We start from the raw sequence: 14,487 nt of genomic DNA, 5'->3' as shown, positions 1-14,487 counted from the left end.
GGAGATAAAAGGTATCTACCTAAAGAGAAGGCAGTAGAATGTTGTGAGAGTGATTTACTCTGCCTCACCTTCCTTTTGGTCACTAAAGTTTTTTGTTTTCCTTTTTAATGTTCACATATGGGCTTCACAGGTAAGGTTTCACGAATTTTGGAATGGACAAAGAGTGTTGCAAAGAAAGCTTAGTACATTTAAAAGTTAGGACGAACCAGTTATTTGCCTAATAACTAAGTTAAAAGTGGTTTTGGTTTTTAAAAAGCATATGCAAAACGTATTTACTGAGGCTTGCTCTAATTAGAGTTCTAAACAAATCTTGTAGTTTTTTTTTTGTCTTTAATCTTCCCCGTTCCCGTGTCAAGCTAAAACTGGGTGTGTGTGTGTGTGTGTGTGTGTGTGTGTGTGTGTGTAGAGAGAGCCTGCAAGAGAATTAGCACGCACCTCGTGGATCTTAATAATTTTTTTTAAAGCCAAATAAAACTGTTTCTTGAATAAACCAGTACATTTCTGAAGTTAAAAAGAATCCTAAAGGAAACAGGAATGAACATCCTTGGAGCTTGATTTACCCAAAAAAAAAAAAAAAAAAAAAATTTTTAATTAAAAAAATCCTAATCTCCACATTTTTTGCCAGGCGAGAACCGAAGTTTGGAGGTAGACGAGCAGGCGAGCGGTTTGCCCGGGCGCAGAGCATGAAGGCCGGGCGGGCGCGGGGAGCGGGCGCCCGCCGCCCGGCGCGGGGGTGAGCGAGAGAGAGAGCGGAGCGCGTGCGGCCGGCGCCGCTCGGCCGGGAGCTCCCGCGCTCGCGCCCCGCGCCCCGCGCCCGCCGCCGCCGCCGCCGCCCCTGTTGCGATGGCGCAGAAACCCCGTTGACAAGGCACTGCTTTTTCATGACGGTGAGTTTCCCTTTGAGTGTATTATAATTTTGTGATAAAAATTTCAAGGAGAAAAAAAAAACACACAACCTCCTTCCTCTGCCTCTTTCCTTCGGGGAGGGGAAAAGCGAGGGAGGGGGGGCTGGAGATCTGTCTCCAGACAGAAAAGAAAGAGGAGCAAATTAAACACCGAGTTGCCAAAACCAGGATATTAGGTTTCAGCCCAGAGAGCTATTGGCTAAGGCTGTGTTTTTTTTTTTTTTTTGGGGGGGGGGGGGGGTTTGTGGGTGGGTGATGGTGGTGGTGGGTGGATGTTTAATGGACACGGAGAAAAGGGGAATCGAGTGTTTATGCCTTTCCCAGCGCTGCCGGGGCCCCGGGAAGACCAAGTTCAGTGTCTCGGGCGGGGGCGCAGGCGGGCAGGGGGCGGCGAGGCCGGGCCCGGGGCGCCTCGACGAGGTGGGGGCCCGGCGCCTTTCTTTTTCCTTTTTTTTTTCTCTTTTCCGCGGATGCAAATTTCTGGAGCGGGGAGAGGGAGAGCCCGGGAAGGGGGTGGCGTGGCGGTTGGTGGTGGGGAGGGGAGGGGAGGGAAGCCTTTTAATGACTCATTGATTGAGCCGGTTTAAAATTAGTTGTGTGCGCGAGTGTGAGTGTGTTTTCCGCCCCCCGGAGCCGCCGGGAGCCGGGAAGGAGGGAGCAGGGCTCGGAGAGGGGAAGACGGCGCGGCGGGGCCGCGAGCAGGGGGCAGGGAGGGCCTGGAGTGACGGCGGGCGAGGAAGAAAAATAAGCTTTTCCAATCTCCTCCCCTCTGTTTTCCCCCCCTCGTTTCTTTTCTCTCTCGGAAGCTCTAGGGTGTGAATCACATTTTCTTTCTTCTCGGCAAAATGGACCCCGCGTCTGGGGAGGGGGAGGGGAGAGGGTGGGGAGGGAGGCGGCGGAGACGGGGTTTATTTTTCATCCTGGCTTCGTCCTTCCCGCCGCATCTGCGGGCGGCCGCGGCGAGGAGAGCAGGTCCGGGCTGCAGCGGGGAGAGCTCGGGGCGGCCGAGTCGCCCCGGCCCCGCTCCCACTCCGGACCCGCGGCGGCGGCGGCGCGCACCTGCCGCGGGACGGCCCCTTCCCAGCCGCCTCGCTGCCTTCCCGAAGCACCGCAGAGGATCTGCGGCCGGATCCGGCCGAGCCCCCAGCCGCGCGAAGGGTCCGCGGCCGGGTCCGGCTGAGTCCCCAGCAGCGCGGAGGAGTCGCGGCCCAGCTGGGCGTCTCCTACGAGGCCCGTGCTGTCCGCCGCGCCGGCCGGAAGAGCTGTGTGGCTGGGACGGCGCTTTTTTGGCCGAGTGCGCGCGGGCCTGATGCTATTCGCGCCCCCCGAGTCGCCCCAAATGCGGGATCTCGGGTGGGGGGTGCGGTTGGAAGGCGCTAAGATGGCGCTGGGCCTGGCCTGTCGCCAGGGCTGGTGGCGCAGTTGCTCAGCAGGCGCCATCTTTCTCGCGGCGCGGGCGGCGCCCTCCGAGGACATCTCGCTGACCAGGGCGCCACGAGGCCCGGGGCCAGCGGGAGCCGAGAGCAGGGTGCTGAATTCTGGAGATGGGACCGGGGTGGCGCGGCCTTCTCCTTCCCCACGGCCCCAGACCCAAAAGACGAGGCTGCCGGCTCGGAGCGGGAAGGACTGGGGTCAGCTTCTTCCTCCTTCCCACTTGTGATGGAAGAAGGGGACTGGGCGTCGAGCCTCGCGGCTGATGGGTTCCCTCCCTGACCCCGCACCCCCACTCCTCCCAGTCAAAATTGGAGGTGAGGCGCTCCTGCAATGCGGTCTGAGAGTGGACGCCTTTGTCTTCTCTGGCCCGGCGTGGGGGCAGGGCATTGAGGCTTTTCCTTCATTCTCCAGTTATTGGAAGTAGAGTCCAACCAGGTTACAAAACTAAAAAAAGAGTCCAGGATATTGTCTGTCTGCCTTCCCGTAATGTGGTTCTCTTGTGGGTACCCTACGCTTCGTTTCTTAGTTTTACTCTAAAACAACCCTGAGGAGACATTTACTAGTCAGATTGTGAGAATTTTTTCTCACAGTTTTCTGAAACTTCTTGTTGGCTTCCAGTTTTCTGAAACTTGTTGGCTTTCATATTACTTCAAATGGCAGTGAATTAAAACAGTTTCTTAGAACGCTGATCTGAAAAGTTAAATAATGCTTTAAAACACTCTGAAACTTTTAAAAAGCAAAACTGCATTATTTTCTTAAAAGCATCCACGTAAGTATCTGTTGGTAGTAAGTATCTATGTTAGAGATGGGGGAGGGGTTTAACGTTTACATTGTTACTGAAAGGAGGGGAAAGATTTGTAAAGCTCTGATTTCTGTAGAAGTCCGCAGACATGGAAAGTAAATAGTTAATTTCTAGTATAGAAAAATAACACAGTGGTGCCAGTAGGTGTGTCCTTGTGTTTATAAATATACATAGTGGATGTTTTAGACCATTTAATAAGACCTATCATATATTGAACATTTGTATGCCAGAAACTGTGCTTGATGCTTTGTATCATTTCTATTATATCAGCCCTGAAATAGTGATTTTATGTCTGTCTACCGGGGAATGAACTAACGTTCACAGAAGTATAGTAATTGTTCGAGGTCTTGCAGTTTTTAGTAAAGTTGCCATTGGATCACGAAAGCTGTGTTTTTCCCCCTACACCTGTGGTTTCCAAATCTGAGCATCAGAATTAACTTGGGGGATGTTTTTAAATAGAGATTTGTAACATCACCTCTTCCACCATCATTTGCTAGGGCCAGTGGGGTCCTTTAATTATGTGTCAGTCGCTCCAACTTCTTGATGTTCAATGTTGACATTCTGGCCCACCTTGCACCCGCTGTACCCAAAGATCTAGTATTCATTCCAAAGTTTTCCAGGTGATTCCAGTGTGACACAGATACACATTTGGACTGTCTCGTACTGTGCTATGCACTGTTCTGCTGGCTCTTTTGAATTGGAACGTGAGAATGGAGGTCCATATAATTTTGAGTTTCAGCAGTTTTTTGCTCACATTAGTCTCAGTTTTATTTTCCCCATTCTAGCTGCCATTTATCAAATAATCGAAATTATTTCCTCAGAGAAAAAGTTTCAGGTATCCTAAGACCTTAAAATCTCGGTACATTTTTTAAAGTATATTGTCTCATTCTCTTGGGAAGTTATATAACATACAGACTTCTAGGTCTAGCCAGGCCATCTAGTTTAGTCAAGACAGCTGTGTAACACACATAGCATTGAGGCAGGGCACGGTGGCTCATGCCTGTAATCCCAGCACTTTGGGAGGCCGAGGGGGGCGGATTACCTGAGGTCAGGAGTTAGAGACCAGCCTGTCCAACATGGTGAAACCCCATCTCTTCTAAAAATACAAAGAAGTTAGCCGGGTGTGGTGGCAGGTGCCTGTAATCACAGCTACTTGGGAGGCTGAGGCAAGAGAATCACTTGAACTGAGGAGGCAGAGGTTGCAGTGGCCTGAGACCGGGCCATTGCACTCCCAGTCTGGGAAACAAGAATGAAACTCCAGTCTCAAAAAAAAAAGAATCTAGGATTGATCCAGAAATTAAGAATAGGGTAGAAAAGACCCTGATACAAAGACCTGAAGATAAATCCTTAAAAGAAAAGATTGTTTCCTGAATTTTGAATTGACGTATCTTCTGGGTTTTGGGAAGTAGGATGGTCAAGTTATGTGGAACCTAATAGCAGAATATGGATAAAAACAGGTCAGGGCTAAGCACGGTGGCTCACACCTGTAATCCCAGCACTTTGGGAGGCTGAGGTGGGCGGGTCATGAGGTCAGGAGTTTGAGACCAGCCTTACCAACATGGTGAAACCCTGTCTCTACTAAAAATACAAAAATCAGCCCAGCGTAGTGGCACGTGCCTGTAATCCCAGCTACTCAGGAGGTTGAGACAGGAGAATGGTTTGAACCTGGGAGGTTGCAGTGAGCTGAGATGGCACCACTGCACTCCAGCCTGGTGACAAAAAACACGGGTCAGGAAGAAGCATCTAGAGCAGGTGATGAATAGATGACCTTACTAAAATGAGAAAAAGAACTAAGTCAGTGATGAAATCATTAACTTCTCTGGATTAAGGATCATGTATTTTACTTATTTTATGCTTTCCCTTGTTGATTCTTCTCAGATCATTGTGTTTAGTAATTGCTAGGGAGAGTAGTTTAAAACTTAGATTTTTGATGCAGATGTCAGAATTATACCATCTTTGCATATGTCCACATTGGAAAATTTTTGTAAGGAGCATCTGTTGAATACCTCTGTGCAGTCTGTCCAGTCTAGACCACTAGGTGGGTGGAGTGACTTACAGTTTTTGAAGGGAAGTCACTTCTGGTTTTCTCCCCTTGTTTTTTATGGTAAATGCCAAAGTAATTATAATCTTTGACTAGACTAAAATCCAATAAAGCTTGAAATGAGAGGGAAATCTAAAATAAACCTGCTTAGAGGGAAACAGTAGCTTCTTTAACCTTTATTGGAATTTAAGACCGTCAAGATCTCTGCACTCACGGAATTTATAGTATAGTGGGGAAGGACAGACAATAGTTAAAAAATCAATGACCATTTTGTCTAGGAAGGGTCAAGGAAAGTCTCTTTGTAGAGGTGATATTTGAGCTGAGACTTGAAACATGAACTTGTGCTAACCATGTGAAAAGCTGGGGAGACATTCCAGACATGGGAAGAAGTTCAAAGAACTGGAAGGCTGGGTGTTAGACTGGAGAGAAGGCTCCTCTGAGCAAGGGGAGAAATTAAGAATAGGGTAGGCATGAGATGGAGATGGAGAGACCCTATAGGTCTTCTTGTGTTACATCATAGGGGGATTTTTGGATTTTATTCTAATGGCAATGAGGGGTTTTAATTTGGGCAGTGATAATGTTTTTTAAAAAATAACTATTTAGAGGAAGAGAGGAAACAGGGAAGTTAGGAGGGTATTGTAGTAGTCAGCCCAAGATAATAGTATCTCGGGCAAGTAAAGTGGCAGTGAGATACAGCAGAGTAGACAGCAGCTTTCACATATATATTTTGGAGATGGAATCAGAAGGATTTGCTTAATAGGTTGGCTGTGGAGGGAGAGGGAGGAACCAAGGGTGCCTTCAGGTTGCACGCCCCATCCTTGGGCTGCTGATGGTACCATTTGCTGGTTGGAGAAGACTGGAGAAGGAACAGGTGGGGAGGGGTGGGTAGCAAGAATTCCATGTGGAATGTGTTGTATGTTTGAAATACTTGGGAGACATCCAAGTGGAGAGTTAAGTAGGCAATGAATATTTAAGTCGAGCTGAGGGGAGTGATCTAGACTGCACATAAATTTTGGGAGTCACTAGTGTACAGATGGCATGTCATGGAACTGATTGAGATTGTTTGTGGCCTTAAGATCAAGCCATAGGAGACTGATTTGACTAGTAAAACTCTGGTCTCCCACACAGCCAGCTCTGTGGGGGAAAAAAACCCTAAAACACTAACAATGGCTAAAGCTTGGGCAAAGGAGACTGAGAAGTTTCAGCTATTAAAGTGGGAGAGTGTTTTATTTTCAAGAAAGAGGGAATGGTCACCTCTGTCAAATGCTGCTGGTAAATTACACAATGAGAATAGAGAAATGTTTATTTGGATTTGACAACATGATGGTGACTGTTTTGACAAGTGGTTCAAGCCACATTGGAATGCTTTGAAGAGAGAGTAGGAAGGGAGGTGAATATTGACAGCTCGTTAGGGAAATTTTGCTGCTGTAAAGTGGAGAGAAACAGCTTAGTGGCTTCAGAGGGAGATGGGGTCAAAGAAGAGGGCTTTTTTTTTTTAGACAAGGTGTCAGTCATCCAGGTTGGAGTGCAATGGTGCAAAGTATGGCTCACCACAGCCTCAACCTCCTGGGATCAAGTGATCCTCCTACCTCAGCCTCTTCTGAGTAGCTGGGACCACAGGTGTGCACCACCATAACCCAACTAATTAAAAAAAAATTTTTTTTTTGTAGAGACAGAGTCTGCCTGTGTAAAGAAGAGGGCCTTTCTTTTAAACAATGGGAACCTAGATAGGCTAATGAGAATATTTAATAGAGAAAGTGAGACTAATCCAGAAGAGAGACCAAGACTACCAATGGAGCAGCATCCTTGTTTTTTTTTTTTTTTGGAGACGGAGTTTTGCTTTTGTTGCCCAGGCTGGAGTGCAGTGGTTCAATCTCGGCTCACTGCAACCTTCAGGTCGGGTTCAAACAGTTCTCCTGTCTCAGCCTCCCAAGTAGCTAGGATTACAAGTATGCACCACCACACCTGGCTAATTCTGTATTTTTAGTAGACAGGGTTCCACACAGTGTGTTGGTAGTCTTGGTCTCTTCGCAAGGCCAGCGACTTAAACGAAGAAGGGGTAGTGGATGATTTCAGGAGAGATGGACACTTCACCTTGAGCAACAGGACAAGGAACTGAGTAACTGGGAAACAAGGTAGTTTCAATGCTGGGTATTGTTGAATCCCTCACCATGGCTTGGGGCCATGAATTTAAAGTGAAACCAGTCAGCTGAGCTAGTTGTGTGATTTTTCTCCTAGCAACATTCAGCTGTTACGACTGCAGCAAAGAGCAGGCAGGTGATCAGTTCACCCAAAATTCGTGTTTTGCCCTGCAGGTTTGACAGAGGAGAAGCAGTGCCAGAGGCTTGAGAGTAGTTGCAAGGGGGTGATTTTGATGATGAACCTTGAAATGTTAGCCAAGTAGGAAAGCAGGAGAAGAATCGGGGTGGGTGCCATGAAAATCATTACTGGCTTAAAGTGAGTTAATGGGTACAGAGTTTCATTTTGGGAAGATGAAAAATTCCTAAGGCTGGATAGGGCTCTTGATATCACAACAATGTGAATGTATGTATTGCCACTCAACCACTTTTAAATAGTTAAAATTCAGTAATTCTATAGAGAAATAAAGGGTTTTCCCAATCCTGGAAAAAAAAAATGGTTAAAATTGCACTTTGGGAGGCCGAGGCAGGCAAATCCCTTGGGGCCAAGAGTTCGAAACCATCCTGGCCAACATGGCAAAACCCGTATCTACTAAAAATACGAAAAAATACCCAGGCATGGTGGCACACACCTGTAATCCCAGCTACTCAGGAGGCTGAGGCATGAGAATCACTTGAACCTGGAAGGCAGACATTGCAGTGAGCTGAGATCTCCCCACTGCACTTCAGCCTGGGTGACAGAGCTAGACTGTCTCAAAAAAAAAAAAAAAAAAAAAAAACACTTAAATATTTGTGGCAGATAGAGGTGTTATTTGCATATGGAAGAAAATTGCTTTGGAAATGAAAGATTAATGAAACCAAAGAGAAAGTATGTCTTCTTATCATGGTACCAAACTTGAGGGTGCACCTATAGACATAGAGATTCTAGAATAGGACCTGAGAATATTACATTATTTGCTCCCATGTTTACTGTTTTGTTCTAAGCCTTTATCACAGCATTCAAAACAAGTTGAGCGCTCAGTAAACATTTGCTGACTCAGTACTTGCAGAACCTAGGTAGAGTAGAATGATGGGAATCAAAAGGAAAGCAGTATTCTGTAGAGATCAGCAATACCTTATAGTATTAGAGGGATCTGTGAGAAAAAGAATCAAGACCATTGAATGTGTGGTGGGTTATAGCATTTGACGTTCTGATCTGTGCAAGTGATGAGAAAAAAATGTGATTACAGAACAGGAAAGGAGAGAAATAAGCATTGAGTTCCGTTTTTTGTTTGTTTTTGAGACGGTCTCTCACTCTGTTACCCAGGCTGGAGTGCAGTGGTACGATCGTAGCTCACTGCAGCCTGAACCTCCTGGACTCAAGGGATCCCCCCACCTCAGCTTCCCAGGTAGCTGGGACTATAGGAACGCAACACCATGCCCAGATAATTAAAGAAAAAAAAAATTTTTTTTTTTTTTTCAGAGAGACAGGGGGTCTCTCTTTGTTACCCAGGCTGGCCTCAAACTCCTGGGCTCAAGCAATCTTCCCACTTTGCCCTCCCAAAGTGCTGGGATTACAGGCATGAGCCACAGCATCCTGCCAAGAAAATCATTTTTTATTTAAACAATGTCAAATGGAAGTATGTAGCACCCCCCCCACCTTCTTTTCCCCATTCTTTCCTCTTTGAATCTGCTGTCATTCCCTTTTTCATGAGTTTTCTTTGCTCCCCAAATAGGCTAAACAATAACCGCAAAGTGAGATTAGAGAAAATAAGAATGGAGTAGATGATGGAATTCAAAGTAGCTGTCTACATTCTTCACTGAGAAAGATAGTTTTGGGGCCGGGCGCGGTGGCTCAAGCCTGTAATCCCAGCACTTTGGGAGGCCCAGACGGGCGGATCACGAGGTCAGGAGATCGAGACCATCCTGGCTAACACGGTGAAACCCCATCTTTACTAACAATACAAAAAACTAGCCAGGCGAGGTGGCGGGCGCCTGTAGTCCCAGCTACTGGGGAGGCTGAGGCAGGAGAATGGCGTAAACCCGGGAGGCAGAGCTTGCAGTGAGCTGAGATCCGGCCACTGCACTCCAGCCTGGGTGACAGAGCGAGACTCCGTCTCAAAAAAAAAAAAAGATAGCTTTGAGTTAAAGGTGAGAAGAGCAAATCTGGAATGTATCCACCATGGGGAAAACGGGTGAAACAACGTGGTTTACGTAGTATACCAGATGGCGTTTCTGCATGGCATGGCTCTTTATCAATAATGTTCTGTATAGTAGAAGTGGAAAATACAGTGAGTGAAGGAGCTGGCAGAAGGTGGGCTGGGGGAGTTGGGGAAGAGTGAAATTAATATGGAGAGGTGAGAGAGCTGACTGAAAAGGCATGTGGGGTGTGGACTTTAAAAGGAAAGCCCTAAGGTGGAAATCACTAACATGGTGCCTGGCTGCTAGCAAAGGGAGCCCAGGACTTGGCTGTGCTGGGGGTGGCCTGCTCTTTTGTAGTGCAGTTGAGGAGAGCTCAGGGACTGTCAGAATGCTGTGCGGGAAGATGGAAGAAAGAGGACCTAGGAGCAGCAGCCCTGTTCTGGTTTGTTGTTTTTTCTTCCCTACCTCGTGTGTACTCCCACTCAGGAAAAGATCCTGAGACCTCGCTGTATCAGATCTTATACTCAGGTTCTCCTTAATCCCGATCAACTTTAACCTATAAAGTTATGATTTGTTTACTTACAAATTTATTTGTAATAAAGTTGTGAAACCGAACATGTTCTGTTTTTGTGGGTTCTTTGGCTCTCTATCTTGCAAACACATTAAACACTTAACATTACTTAAAATTAAAGCCTTGAGTCTGAGAATGTGAGAGAATAAGATGACAGATAATAATGACTTTCTAGAAATGGTTTATTCAGTTGAACCCAAATCCAGGACACTTTGTTTCATTAGAAATTGAACTTTGTGTCCTGGCCTGAAATGGAAACATTTTCACAAGGAAGAAAATGAGGGGGAAGAGAAATAATATTTGTTAAACCTTCACCTTGTTTGAGACCCTGATGAGTTTGGTTTTTGTTTTTGTTTTTTTGAGATGGGAGCTCACTATGTTGCGCAGGCGTGTCTCAAACTCCTGGGCTCAAACGATCTTCTCACTCGGCCTCCCAAAGTGCTAGGACTACAGGTGTGAGCCACTGCACCTGGCCTCTGATGGGTTTTTAATAAATACAGTCATGCGCCATTTAATGACAGGGATAGGTTCTGCTGAATGCATCGTTAGGTGATTTCATTGTGTACAAACACCATAGAGTGCTCTTACGCAAACCAAGATGGTATGACCTACCACACACCTAGGCCATATGATACAGCCTGTTCCTCCTGTACTGTAAATCTGTACAGCATGTTACTGTACCTGGATACTATAGGTGACTGTATTTGTGTATCTTGACATACCTAAACATAGGGTACAGTGAAAATATGACACAAAAGAAAAAATGGTGTACCTGCATAGGGCAGTTACCATGAATGAAGCTTGGAGGACTGGAAGTTAGTCTGGGTGAGTCAGTGAGTGGTGAATGAATGTGAAGGCCTAGGACATTACACTACTATGAACTTTATAGACACCATACACTTAGGCTACATTAAGTTTATAAAACATTTTTCTTTTTTTTTTTTTTTGAGGCGGAGTCTTGCTCTGTCACCTGGGCTGGAGTGCAGTGGCCGGATCTCAGCTCCCTGCAAGCTCCGCCTCCCGGGTTTACGCCATTCTCCTGCTTCAGCCTCCGGAGTAGCTGGGACTACAGGCGCCCACCACCTCGCCCAGCTAGTTTTTTGTATTTTTAGTAGAGACAGGGTTTCACCGTGTTAGCCAGGATAGTCTCGATCTCCTGACCTCGTGATCCGCCCGTCTCGGCCTCCCAAAGTGCTGGAATTACAGGCTTGAGCCACCGCGCCCGGCCAAAATATTTTTCTTAATAAGAAGCTTAGCTTCTGTAACTTTTTTTCTTACAAACATTTTTGGATTTTTTCCAAGATAGTATCTTGATTACCCAGGGTTGGAGTCCCGTGGCATGATCATAGCTGCAGTCTCCATCTTGCAGACTCAAGCAGCCCTCTCACCTCAGCCTCTATTGAGTAGCTGGGATTACGTGCGTGCACCACCATACCCAGCTAATTTTTTTTTTTTTTTAATGTAGATATGAGTTCTCGCTATGTTGCCCAAGCTGGTCTCAAACTCCTGGCCTCAAGCAGTCCTCTTGCCTCGGCCTCTCACAGTGTTGGGATTACAGGTATAAGCCACTCTGCTTGGCCTAGATTTAATTTAACCCTGAGACTTTTTAGAAGTGCAAATAAGTATATTTAGAAATTGATGTTGGGTGCGGTGGCTCATGCCTGTAATCCCAGCACTTTGGGAGGCCGAAGTGAGTGAATCACTTGAGGTCAGGAGTTTGAGACCAGGCTGGCCAACATGAAGAAACCCCGTCTTTACTAAAAATACAAAAATTAGCCAGGTGTGGTGGCGGGTGCCTGTAATCCCAGCTATTCTGGAGGCTGAGGCACAAGAATTGCTTTGAATCTGGGAGGCGGAGGTTGTAGTGAGCCGAAATCGCGCCACTGCACTCCAGCCTGGGTGACAAGAGCAAAACTCTTGTCACAAAAAAAAAAAAAAAGAGAAAGAAAGTGGCTGGTTGGTTTATTTCTTTTATTTATTTTTTGAGATGGAATCTCACTCTGTTGCCTGGGCTGGAGTGCAATGGCATGAACTCAGCTCACTGCAAGCTCCGCCTCCCAGGTTCACGCCATTCTTCTGCCTCAGCCTCCCAAGTAGTGGAGACTACAGGCACCTGCCACCATTCCCGGCTAATTTTTTTTTCTTTTAAGTAGAGACGGGGTTTCACTGCGTTACCTAGGATGATCTCGATCTCCTGACCTTGTGAGCCACTGTGCCCAGCCGCTAATTTTTGTATTTTTAGTAGAGATGGGGTTTCACCACGTTGGCCAGGCTGGTTTCCAACTCCTAACCTCGAGTGATCCACCAGCCTCGGCCTCCCAAAGTACTGGGATTACAGGCATGAGCCACCGTGCCGGCCAGGTTGGTTTATTCTCATTTCCCATTAGAATTGTAATTCTCCACATCTGTGAGAGTTTTAGGATGGAGAAATCTGTGAAAGTCAACCCCTTTTCACTTTGTGTGTGTGTGTGTGTGTGTGTGTGTGTGTGTGTGTGTGTCTGGCCGTGTACCTGTGACCTTGAACTCCTGGAGTCAAGTGATCCTCCTGCTTCCCCTGCCAAGTAGTTGAGACTACATGAGACTACAGGTGTACTCCACCATGCCTGACTCTATTTTATATATTTTATGAGCACTAATATTTTATGTTCTTTTTTTGTTTGTATTGTCAAGTTTTAAGGTTAAGCTAGACATATCAATTAAGAACTTAGTATAAGTGGCCAGGCATCATGGCTCCCACTTGTAATCCCAGCAGTTGGGAGGCTGAGGCGGGTGGATCACTTGAGGCCAGGACTTTGAGACCAGCCTGGCCAACATGGTGAAACCCGTCTCCACTAAAAATACAAAAAAAAATAGCCAGGCGTGGTGGCCGGCACCTGTAATTGCAGCTACTCGGGAGGCTGAGGCAGGAGCATTGCTTGAACCTGGGAGACGGAGGTAGCAGTGATCCAAGATCACGCCATTGCAATCCATCCTGGGCAACAAGAGTGAAACTCCCTCTCAAAAAAAAAAAAAAAAAAGAGGCCGGGCGTGGTGGCTCAAGCCTGTAATCCCAGCACTTTGGGAGGCCGAGACGAGCGGATCACAAGGTCAGCAGATCGAGACCATCCTGGCTAACACAGTGAAACCCTGTCTCTACTAAAAAATACAAAAAACTAGCCGGGTGAGGTGGTGGGCGCCTGTAGTCCCAGCTACTCGGGAGGCTGAGGCAGGAGAATGGCGTGAACCTGGAAGGCGGAGCTTGCAGTGAGGTGAGATCCGGCCACTGCACTCCAGCCCGGGCGACAGAGCGAGACTCCACCTCAAAAAAAAAAAAAAAAAAAGAAACTTACCATAAGTCATGCAAGAGTCTATTTGCTGATCTCCCCACCAACACTCACAAAGAGAATTATGCATGAACTATAGTCAAGGTAACTGAAAAGATCTACATCTGTTGTTAGAAAGTTGTCTAACTTGTTTTCCAAAACTTTTTGCTATTAGATTTAAAAATGTGACAAAAGACTGGGTGCGATGGCTCACACCTGTAATCCCAGCACTTTGGGAGGCTGAGGCTGGTGGATCACCTGAGGTCAGGAATTCAAGACCAGCCTGGCCAACATGGCGAGATCCCGTCTCTACTTTTTTTAGCCAGGCATGATGGTGCACGCCCGCAATCCCAGCTACTCAGGAGGCTGAGGCGCAAGAATTGCTTGAACCTGGGAGGTGGAGGTTGCAGTGAGCCAACATCATGCCACTGCACTCCAGCCTGGGCAACAGAGAGCAAGACTCTGTCTCAAAAAATAAAAAAAAAAAAAAAAAAAATATATATATATATATAATGTGACCTATTTCACATTGTTTTATTTCTGTCATATATTACCTCAATTCCCAACATACAATTATTATTTAATAGATGTTCTATGTCTCAAATTACCTTACTATCAAAAATTACCTTGAGCTTGACTCTCAAGCATATCTTTAGGACATAAAAGGCTGTGAAAGTCACAGAATAAATATTTTCAGAGCATGATGTGGATTTTGCATAATGTATATGCACCTTTAAGATATGTTCTATTCTTTTTAAGTTAGCTTTTCAAATATTTTTTTCTTACATCATATTGCTTTCTAGAATGTTTCTTTTTTAAGTGGAATGTCTTGTTTTGAAAATTATTACCATCACTATCTACTCTGAAATAAAAAGGCAGTGCAGTGATATTTCATCAGCAAATATTTATTAAATGCTAAATTTGTGCAGAGCATTTGGAGGGCACAGGAACACATAATCTAGGCAGGTGGATCATATGTACACACAGAAAACTACACAACAGTGTATGGTAAGTGCCAAATGATTAGTACAAGCAAGAGCAAAGGAGAGAGAACCTTTGACTGAGGTGGTGTGACAGCATCTATTCATTTATCCATTCAGCAAATATTGAGCACCTAATGTGTGCAAGGTGCCATTCTAGGCTCCCAGGATGCTGCAGTGAGCAAAAGACCAA

At 46.1% G+C, this 14,487-nt stretch overlaps 2 protein-coding genes across 3 annotated transcripts in view; both read left to right on the top strand.

Annotated features, from left to right (window-relative positions):
• Nucleotides 1-386: 386 nt before the first annotated feature.
• Nucleotides 387-14,487, top strand: part of BICRAL (BRD4 interacting chromatin remodeling complex associated protein like) — an 89,893-nt gene continuing 75,792 nt past the window's right edge. The window contains exon 1 of one of the 2 annotated variants that reach the window (XM_023212829.1): nucleotides 387-887. The gene's annotated coding sequence lies outside the window, so the exon portion shown is untranslated. The remainder of the gene's footprint in view (nucleotides 888-14,487) is intronic. The other variant, XM_023212831.3, reaches the window with a different exon arrangement.
• LOC111543050 (translation initiation factor IF-2-like) lies at nucleotides 1,467-2,384 on the top strand. The gene has a single exon (XM_023212833.3). The coding sequence runs from the start codon at nucleotides 1,751-1,753 to the stop codon at nucleotides 2,213-2,215; it is 465 nt and encodes a 154-aa protein (XP_023068601.1). The 5' UTR covers nucleotides 1,467-1,750; the 3' UTR covers nucleotides 2,216-2,384.

Source organism: Piliocolobus tephrosceles, chromosome 5 (genome assembly GCF_002776525.5).
Source record: "Piliocolobus tephrosceles isolate RC106 chromosome 5, ASM277652v3, whole genome shotgun sequence".
In the NCBI taxonomy this organism is placed as follows: Eukaryota; Metazoa; Chordata; class Mammalia; order Primates; family Cercopithecidae; genus Piliocolobus; species Piliocolobus tephrosceles.
Note: the sequence above shows the minus strand (reverse complement) of the source record. Positions and strands in the feature narration are given on the sequence as shown.

Coding starts and splice junctions, on each gene's coding strand:
- LOC111543050 (XM_023212833.3), top strand. CDS start 1,751: ATGGACCCCGCGTCTGGGGAGGGGGAGGGGAGAGGGTGGGGAGGGAGG.